The 10,843-nt window shown below is 35.5% G+C and overlaps 1 protein-coding gene across 1 annotated transcript in view; it reads right to left on the bottom strand.

The window, feature by feature from the left end:
• Positions 1 to 10,843, bottom strand: part of twf (twinfilin actin binding protein) — a 59,527-nt gene that overhangs the window by 42,391 nt on the left and 6,293 nt on the right. The window contains exons 2-3 of the mRNA XM_089253838.1: positions 6,350 to 6,427; positions 5,677 to 5,727 (exon numbers count right to left, since the gene is read on the bottom strand). Of these exons, the coding sequence (XP_089109964.1) occupies positions 5,677 to 5,727; positions 6,350 to 6,427 (129 nt within the window). The remainder of the gene's footprint in view (positions 1 to 5,676; positions 5,728 to 6,349; positions 6,428 to 10,843) is intronic.

The following is a 10,843-nucleotide window of genomic DNA, read 5'->3' as shown; positions in this document are numbered from 1 at the left end:
GGACCAACGACGACTGACGAGAATCATTAAACGTGACAGACATGCAACCTTTCCGCAAATTGCTGCACATTTCAATGCTGGGCCATCAACAAGTGTCAGCGTGCGAACCATTCAACGAAACATCATCGATATGGGCTTCGGAGCCGAAGGCCCACTCGTGTACCCTTGATGACTGCACGACACAAAGCTTTACCCCTCGCCTGGGCCCAACAACACTAACATTGGATTGTTGAGGAATGGAAACACGTTGCCTGGTCTGACGAGTCTCGGTTCCAATTGCTTCGAGCTGATGGACGTGTACGGGTATGGAGACAACCTCATGAATCCATGGACCCTACATGTCAACAGGGCACTGTTCAAGCTGGTGGAGGCTCTGTGATGGTATGGGGAGTGTGCAGTTGGTGTGATATGAGACCCCTGATACGTCTAGATACGACTCTGACAGGTGACAGGTACGTAAGCATCCTGTCTGATCACCTGCACCCATTCATGTCCAGCAGGACAATGCAACACACCACATGTCCAGAATTGCTACAAAGTGGCTCCAGGAACACTCTTCTGACTTTAGGCACTTCCGCTGGCCACCTAAATCCCCAAACATGAACATTATTGAACATATCTGGGATGCCTTGCAACGTGCTGTTCAGAAAAGATCTCCACCCCCTCTTACTCCTACGGTTTATGGCCAGCCCTGCAGGATTCATGGTGTCAATTACCTCCAGCACTACTTCAGACATTAGTCGAGTCCATGTCACGTCGTGTTGCGGCACTTCTGCAAGCTCGCGGGGACCCTACAAGATATTAGGCAGGTTACCAGTTTTTTTGGCTCTTCAGTGTAGTATGTACTACACATCTTTCTGCTGTCACTTTTTTTTTTTTTGAAACCGAGAACAACTCAGGTCTATCGCCATAGGCAATTTACTACCTAGTGAGTTGTGCCGGAAGTGTAAGTGTGTGTACCTAATAGTCTGAGTGCGTATCTAGTGTTGTGTATGATTTTTCAGTGCTGCCATCTATATCTCAGAAGTGAAGTGAGTGATGTGTAGTGACTGAATAATTGTACTGTTTGCAGGACTTTGTACACATCTTTCTGCTGTCTGCTGTCACCTATCAATCTTGGAAAAACAGCTTAGCTGTATTTTTATATTTTGGCAAACACAAAGACTATAACATATACATGCTCAACAGGGGCGGCTTGAGTGGGGTGCATAGGGTATGCTGCACCTGGGAGGTAGGATATAGGAGTTGCATGTAGGTTTTAGTTTGAGCATTCACTCTTTTGAATCATACCTTGATGAAGATGTTAAAGAAACTTAAGGGAGCGAACAGACAAGATAGGACAAGCTTCATATTAATGCAACACTCAATAGTTTTTTCAAGATGTTAAATGAAGGCAAAGGGAGAAGTCAGTTTCTTTATTGTCCAGTGCCTGGGACACCAAAATCCCTAACCTTTCCCTAGTTTCTACCCTGAGAACCTTGGAGTAAGTATTTTGTGTCTTTTTTATAGTCTATACCCACTACTCCCTTCAAGCTAGGAGCAAATGGGAATAAATTCTTTTGCCGATCAGATTAAGAGTGACTTGCTTGTTAAGCTCAACTCCCCCAAATACATTAAAATAAAAATATTTTCAGAAATGTTTTTAATTAAAAGCCAAAGCCATTGTTATGGAAGTGTCAGCGATTCAGCTTAGTCAGATACGAGAAAAAAACTTTCTCACCATTCTCATGTGCTTCCCACCTTTTGAATAGAGTCCCGGGATTGGGTACCTTCTAAATACTTTGTCGTCACTGAGCAGTTGAGTGGGCACTGTGATAGGCCCACATTACAAATATGCAGGTTCGATTCCTGCAGGTGGCACAATAGTGGTCTGAGAAATGTTTTTCTGTAGTTTTTCAACATCAAGGCATGAATGCAAACACAAAACATAAATCCCATTTAAAATGTCTCTTTGTAGAAAGCAAGCAAACCTTTAACACTACTAGAAGGGATGGAATATATGTTATACCTAGAAGAGCCACCGGTAGTCATTTTGACTGCTGCTTCATTTTAGAATAATTTACTAATCACTCTCTAAATTTTTTAAACAAAAATAACAAGCATTGTTCCACATGGTTAATTTATTGAGAGAGAGATTTTGAAGAAATTTATCTTTATTTAAGCATACAGGGTCCATGAAATGACTTTCCAACTTTATACATGAAAATATAGAGGGCAGTTGTTGACAAGATACACCATGAAAAAAAAGATAAGCATTGCACTAAAATCACATTATGCATTGTTCCATTTTGATGATGTGCACCTTTTCATGTGTTCGCACACACTATGGATAACATATAATATTGTCATCATAAATTTGCACTATTAAGGAAAAACTAAGGTACTACTAAAATGTCATTATAGAAATTAATTCATAAAGAATACACAATTAAAAAAAGAACCCTCTTTGTCTTTCTTTTTTATCAGCATTATCTGTGAAAGATTAGTCACTTCCAGAATCACCATTTTCTCTTCCAGGTGGATGTAAATAATGGCAACAAAATCATGATCTTCATTGTCATATCTGTCGTCTAAGAGCTATTTCTATACACTGTGAAAAAGCCTGTTTCCTACCATGCTTTCAAAGCAGCATTCATGCCACATGAAGAGTTATGAAAAGTATGACAAAAACAAAAACTGAGCATGCAAGGTGAATGATAATAAAAAAAAGTTTCCTCAACTTTGATATAAGAGGCTACAGCTAAATAAGAAATGGTGTTCTCATTGTGAATAAATGAACTTCTGCTGTCCTCGTGAATAGCTTTTTCAGCTAGCCGAGTAACATGATGCCACAAATATTTTCTTCTTATCTGTACGTTATGAATAGCAATACATATTCACTTGAATATGTGTTGTGTGTGCCACCAGCAAATGATAGGGCATATACCTAAAAGCAAAAGCATACAATGCCTGCCACAACGAGAGAACATACAATTTACATATAGCAGTCAAAATGACTACTCTTGGCCATTCTAGGTGAATGTTGATAACTTTAGAACCAACCTTCAAGGTCTTCAAATTTTTCTACACAAAGAAAAATGCAGAAATAACGAAAAGTCACCAAAATTTGAGTGTAAAAATAGTATCAATATCATAGCATTTTCAAAATCAAAAAACAGTCAAAATGACTGCTTCAGTTGTTCTAGTGTTAAAAGCAATATATTTAAATTAAAAAAAATCAGACATCTGCCACTTTCATTTCCAATACGAAATGCAAAACATGAATAGCTTTGGCTTCATCATAAATGCAGGGTATTTCAAAATTTGGGCACATTCATGAATGTTTTTTCAATGCATATGAACTATTTAACAGAAAATAATGGATTAGACTTATGAACTGAAATATTACCTTTAATAAAAGTTTAAAACAAATTTGAATTTACTATAAATGTTTAAAATGTTGGCCTTTTTCCCTGGAAACATAGGCACATATTTTGCCAGATTGCTCGAAACTTTACAAAGTCTGCAAGAATTAATGTGTGACATTACATTAATGATGTTAGTCTTGAGTTCATGAATCATATGTGGATTATTTCAGCATGCTATATTTTCAAGATAGCCCAAAATTTTGGTATTGGTCCAACTACAAACTCTCATATTGTTTGAACTGCTTTTAGATGATAAAAAAAGCAATAATTGTGTTTGGTGTGCCTACATCATGCTGTCAGATTGTGTGGCATATTTTTTCTGATTCCACTGTTGATGCCGAAGTCTTCACAGACCTTATTACTCGATTCATGTCACTGATGAACAGCAATGAATGGCAATCCTGGTTTCAACAGGATAGTGCCAAATGTCATAAGAAAGTTTTCATGGTTTAATTGAATTTTTTGTAGATCGTGCCATTATGCACAGACTTGAGCCGCCTCTTTCACCAGACTTGTAATCCCGGAGTTTTTTCTACCTTAAAAATGGGACATACTGCAATAACCCACATACAACTGATTAACTCAAGACTAGCATCATTAATGCAATATCAAACATTAACTCTCGCAGACTTCGTAAAGTCTCCAGCAAATCTGGTAAAAAAAAAAGTGCCTATGTGTTTGTGAAAAAAGGCCAAGGTTTTCAACATTTACAATAAACTAGCCATAATACCCGGCAATGTCTGGGTTTTCTTTAGTTTCTGGGAGGATTGAAAAAGTGGCAAACCATTATAGAGAAATAAACTAAAATACTGGCAGCATTAAAGAAAAAGCAAACCATTGTAAAAGCATGTGCATGTCTGAAACGCATTGTTTGAGAACTACGGCAACCGAAGTAAACATTCTGAAAGTGATTGTTGAGACAGAAACCATTGTTGCCCAACAGATTTTCGCCTACTTTGGGTATTTGCATTTGTATAAAAAACATACATACCTTCACATTTATAGATGACTAGCAAAAATACTCAGCGCTTCCCAGGTTTTCTTCAATTACTGAGAGGACTAAAAACGTAACAAACCATTATAAAGGAATAAACTGTTATACATAATACTGGCAGTGTTGAAGAAGTGACAAACCATTGTAAAGGCATATGCATGTCCGAAACACATTGTTGGGGAACCACGGTAACAAAAGTAAACATTCCAAAAGTGATTGTTGGAGCCCAGGAACCATTGCTGCCCGACAGTTTTTTGCCCATTTGCCCAACTCTGATGAACTTTTAAAGTAGCCTGCGGTTCAATCCCGGTCCTGTTAGGTATATATGTAAAATTTGGCAATGATTGGTCTAAAATTGTAGATTTGTATAAAGAACAAACATACATGCTTTCACATTTATGTATAAGATTCAAAATTGCTTTAAACTTTTATTAAAGGTAATGTTTCAGTTCATAAGTTTAATCTGTTATTTTCTGTTAAATAGTTCATATTGCTTAAAAAAATACATTCATAAATTATTATGTGCATGAATTTCGAAACACTGTACGTTGGTGGGGGAGTATGTATACACATTTTAACACCACGTTTTCCAGCATGCTGCACAATTTCATGAGAAGTTCCCCAGAGAATATTTAGGAGATGCATGTCTGGGCATAGTAGAATAATGAAGTGGTGGTCCACAGGGACTATGGTCCATGAACCATAAGTGAAAAAACACTGAAATAAACATAGGCATATGTAGGATTTTCTCAAAGAAAGGCCTTCATCATTTTTTTATTTCTGAGGGGAGTGGAGGTTCAATTTTCATTGCCAGAAAACAAATGCTAAAATCTCAGCTCAAGGAGGGGATTAATCCCTGAAGCCTCCTCTTGTATATGTCAGTGAAGGCCAAAAATTCTCTACTGACTAAAGTACTAAAAATTTTAAACAAAATACAAGTATTATAACTTAATATTTAGCACCATTTCATATGGTGTATAAGCAACTATTCTGAGGTCTCTGGTTTAAGCTTTAAGGATATCTTAATTTGATCTATTATATGTGGTACAGTCATAACTCAGTATAACATCTGTCACTTTTAATGTCACCCCACTCATAGATTTAGTTTTTAAAGGTTCTAGCCAGTATATTCAAAACACACACACAAATTCGGATCAATCGTTCTAAGGTAATCCTGATTATGATGAGATTTTTAATTGGTCCCCATTATACATAGGTCTGACTGTAGGCCTCTACACATTATAACATATAAAAATCATTAAAATAAAAGGATACCCTCTTCCCATGACCCTTTAGGTGAAATATGATCATCAAGAATTAGTTCTTCTGAAAAAAAAAGGAAAATAACAAATATTCTGTATTATTTAAAACAAAACATGTGTGCAAAAAATCACTTGTTGGCTAGAAATTATACATTTATATGAAAATATACTTAGTTTTGCTAAAAAAGGCCATGAATACAAGACTGATAATTTTTAAATCGTCTTATTTATAATTAATTTTCAGAAGTTTTTATGGCAAAATATGGTTAGTGTGAGTATTATGTATGTGTGCTAACCATATTTCTCTCTAAAAATATCAGAAATTGGAATCTTAAATAGCCTACAGGAAAATACAGCATATATCACTATTTGTTGCAGAAAAGTTTACTGAAAGTGAGCGAAATTGCTAATTATTAGTAAAAATTGCTAAAAAATTGCCAAGAGCAGGAAAAAGTGCTATTTCAAATCGCAGTGTATTAAAATACATCTGACAAAAAAAACCATTCAACATGACAAATATGTACATCGAATGTTTGTATTTATAACCATAATAATCTTAGTAAAACGAATATATTTTGTACATCTAACCTGAGAGTTTTAATGAAATTATTATCAGCAGATATGAAAATTCATCTCCAGTCACAAAAAAAAATTTAGGGGAAATTTTTTTGAAAAAACTAACTTACCATTTCTTATATCCACTTTAAATGCTCTCACAGAACCCTCTTTACAGCCACCAAAAAACTTTAATAGATCTGGATTAGCTGAAGTTTAAAAACTTTAGTAAAACAATCATATATGAAAATACATAAATTTTGCCAAATTAAATAAAACGTAATTCAACAGACTAATAACTCACTTAAGGCTAGGATTTTTATGATTTTGCATATTATATTTTATGTGATAAAGCAATTTTTAAGGATTTGCAGTTATATTAAGACATGGGTCATTCCATTTCAAATCACCCGACAAAATGCCAAAATGACACCCATGGTCTCAGATTTCAATGGTTTTTTTTTTTTTTTTTTGCTTTTACCATCCTTATTAACCATATGAAATATTATTTGCATGTCTCTAAAACTTTTTGAGAAAAAAAATGTTGAAATTTATCAAAAAATGATGCAGATGACTTTTCCGAGGCTTAATTTTTAAGTGGCATTGTTTGAGAAAATAAATCATAACTTTTTCAATTTTCAATATATTCAAGTGAAATTTTCACTAGTGTTCACAAAAACACAGAATATGAATAAAAATAATTTATATGCCTACTTTGGAAATTTACATGCAAAAAAATTATGTAAACTTTGTTTTTGTGGAATTTTTCGTTAGAAAAAATACAATTTTTCTGACATATTTTTAGGCCAGAAGCACAGCAGTTACCAAAACAACTTTTATTTTAAATTTCTCCTAAATATATGAAGTAAAATACTAGAGAGAAAAAAATAATGGTTTTTTGACCGTTGATATATTTATTCTGGCTCGCAACACAAAATTCATCGAAATAAGACTGGATCGCTCCGATTTCAAATCATTCAACTAGATACTGAAATGCAACCCATCATCCCAGATTCTAATTATTATTTTTTGGTTGAGCATGCAAAATTTCATGTACATATCTCAAAAACTTTTTGAGAAAAAAAATGTTTTCTAACCTCACAAATGACGTCTCTTATTAACCCCATTCAAGCAAAATTATTTGTGAAAACATATCATAACTCTGAGGATTTTCAATACATTCAAATGAAATTTCCACTAAAATGCTCACAAAAAAATGTAGATTACAACTAGGAAAGAAAATTTAAATCTTTGCATTAAAAAATTAGATTGCAAAAAAATCGTTGAAATTTAATTTTTGATTCTTTTTATAATAAAAACACAATGGCTCACCTTTGCTTTTTCATTTACAAAAGCTCTCCTGCTTTTCGCAGAGCATATTCAGTGATTTTCACAGATTTTTTTCCTTATTCTATGAAGCAGGGGCCAAAGTTAAAATTTGAAACTTTTCCCTTGTTGTGATGGTTAAATTGAGTCTTTTTTTGAATTAACTCTATCAAAATAGTATCATTTGCTTTTTGTTTAATATCTTCATTAAGTGTGCTTTGAGATTCATTTTCTGGTAATTCTTCAAAAACTTTACTAACGTTTGATTTTAAAGTGTTATAGGCAGATTCAACTTTTCTTTTGGTATAGTTTGACCTGCACTGTGGAGCTACCCTATGAAGTTTAACTGATGACTCTTCTATGTTCTGTAGAGATGAATTTATTTCAAGTGTTTCTTGTTTAGAAATTGACATTTCCAAGTTACTTATTTCTACATCAATATCACTGTTCATCTCTTCACAATATTCAGTTTCTTCACCTAATTTATTGATGTGTTTATTCACTTTGTCCCTACAAGCATGCCATATTTTTTGCCCTAGAATTGATTTTGTAAAACCATCTACACTGCTGGCCACCGTAAATGCAACACCCTGAAGGAAGCATGCAAATAATATGAAATTTACAACATGCATTAGCGGAGGTGAGATATGCAAATGATTAGAATTTCAGCGCAGACGCACATCACGCGCGCCTGTGGCGCCACTTCAAAGCGCTATTTAAGGCTTGGAGATTTCGACGATTTGAAGTACGGCAATTGTGTTTTTCTTGTTGTTTTTTCAAAAAAACGATCAATTATGCCTCGTAGAAAACAGCGATCATCTTTTGATCAAGTATCCGAGTTCGACAGAGGAAGGATAGTGGCCTACCGAGATTGTGGATTATCTTTCAGGGAAATCGGTAGTCGTGTTGGACGAAACCAAACAACTGTAATGCGGATATGTGATGGTTGGATGCAGGAGGGTACGACGGACCGACGTGTTCGATCGCATCCACCTCAGTGCACCACTTCACGTGATGACAGGCGTAATGTGCGTATGGCAGTGACGGATCGCTCAGCCACATCACGAACCATAGCACAGCACATTCAGTCTGTACCGCATCATCCAGTGTCTGCGCGTACCATTCGACGGCGTTTACAGCAGAGTGGTCTGTCCGCAAGACGTCCATTGCTTCGTCTACCCTTGACGCAGAACCACAGACGTCTCCGTCGCCAATGGTGCGATGAAAGAAGGATGTGGACGGCACAATGGAATGAAATTGTCTTTACTGAGGAGTCACGCTTCTGTCTGCAACACCACGATGGTCGGATTCAAGTCTGGAGGCACTGTGGAGAGAGGATGCTGAACAGCTGCGTTATGCACCGCCACACTGGTCCTGCACCGGGTATTATGGTATGGGGCGGTATTGGATATCACTCTCGCACTCCTCTAGTACGCATTGCCAGTACTTTAAAAAGCCAGCGCTACATCTCCGAGGTGTTGGAGCCAGTTGTCCTTCCTTACCTTCAGGGCTTGCCCACAGCCATATTTCAACAGGATAATGCGAGACCACACGTGGCACGCATTGTCCAAAGGTTCTTCGTCAATCGCCAGATTGAATTGCTTCCCTGGCCAGCTCGCTCTCCGGATCTTTCGCCGATAGAAAACATGTGGTCCATGGTTGCTCAACGATTGACCCAGATTACATCCCCAGCTGCCACACCAGATCAACTTTGGCAACGCGTGGAAGCTGCTTGGTCTGCTGTACCCCAAGAACACATCCAAAGTCTCTTTGAATCAATGCCGAGGCGTGTGGCAGCAGTGATCTCCAACAATGGCGGCTACTCTGGCTACTGATTTTGGCAAGAACCACACTTCACAGAAGTCTATAAATTTAATCATTTGATGCTTGGTCAACATGTTATCTACAAAATAAATATTGTTGCGATATCTCTTGTCTTTCTTGGTGTTGCAATTTGGGTGGCCAGCAGTGTATTTCATTTATTTTCTGTGAAAAATCCAAGTTTAATATCTTTAAACCTTTTATTTTTTTCTCATGACATTTAAAAGGATTAGAGCACACTTTCGGGTATGTTTCATACTTCTTTGAGAAAAAAGCTCCATGATGCTTACACACAGTAGATGTGAAATGTTCACAGAACTTGCTCCCCTCCTCAAGATCAAACGATTGTTGTCATACTGTCATACGGGTCCAATGATGTAATGGGTAACAGATTTTTCACTTTTGCATAACACTTTTTATGACAGTCAGATCCAGTTTCTTTTCCAACACTATAAATTTCAAGTGTCTTTTCTGACATTTTTCTTTGAATTCCAAAATGATATAAAATATTTAGCTCAAATGGAAATTGTGTTATCATAAGAAAAATTTACTAACCCTGGAGTAGGCTACTTTATGGAGCACATTCTCTGTCTTCAGCAAGATCATAATTAAGACTTGCATCATTTGATGGGGGGCAGTTTAGTTCTAACACTTTTGTTTTAGTTTTCTCAATGAAGCAGCAGCAGTAACTTTAACATCACCTGCTGGCTCACCATTGAAAATACAGTCTTGTAATTAAACAAGACACCAGCTGCCCTCTGAAAGACAACCACCAGTGTGCCATAGTTTATATCTTTACAGAAGCTATTATTATTTTTTACAATCATCACAACAAGAAACATCACATCTAATACATCACCACCAGGCATTATATACATTAGGTTTTAATTCTGCTCTCTTCCATCTGCCTCAGCTACAACAGTCAGGTTGTATCTGATAATTATTTCATTCTTTGTGATTTGATGCCTCATATTCTGGCTTTTTATCAGTAATTTTAAATTATTTCTTGGGAAAAATCTATAGGCCTGCATTAAATATTACAATGTAGAATTTTTTGCCACACAAGTATAATCATTTCATATTTATCATATATATTAAATATATGTTTATCAAAATATATGCTGTAAAAATCAAATTTAAAAAAAATTAACACTGTTTTGGTAAAATAACTTTATAATTAAGCATGTTAAAAAAAACTTCAAAAAATACATCTATATATATGATTAATAATATTATCTGGATTATCAAATACAAAATAATTCTTTATGCAAAAATATAACATCAGATTACAAAAGTTCACCTTTGTTGCATCATAAGAAATATTTATAGATCAATCAAAAGTGAAATTAATTATTCGGAATTTGAACACTTTTCTAAGAATCTGAACATGAAGGTTTAATCTAAAAAATTATTTTATTCACCAATAAATGAATTTATTGTAAGTATGAATTTAAACCAAAACCATTTTTTTTTCACTA

The sequence above is a fragment of the Pholcus phalangioides genome, unplaced genomic scaffold, assembly GCF_987345545.1.
Source record: "Pholcus phalangioides strain wild (caught in Gottingen) unplaced genomic scaffold, Ppha-v1.0 ptg000039l_1, whole genome shotgun sequence".
Classification (NCBI taxonomy): Eukaryota; Metazoa; Arthropoda; class Arachnida; order Araneae; family Pholcidae; genus Pholcus; species Pholcus phalangioides.
This window is presented reverse-complemented; position numbering and strand designations above follow the sequence as displayed.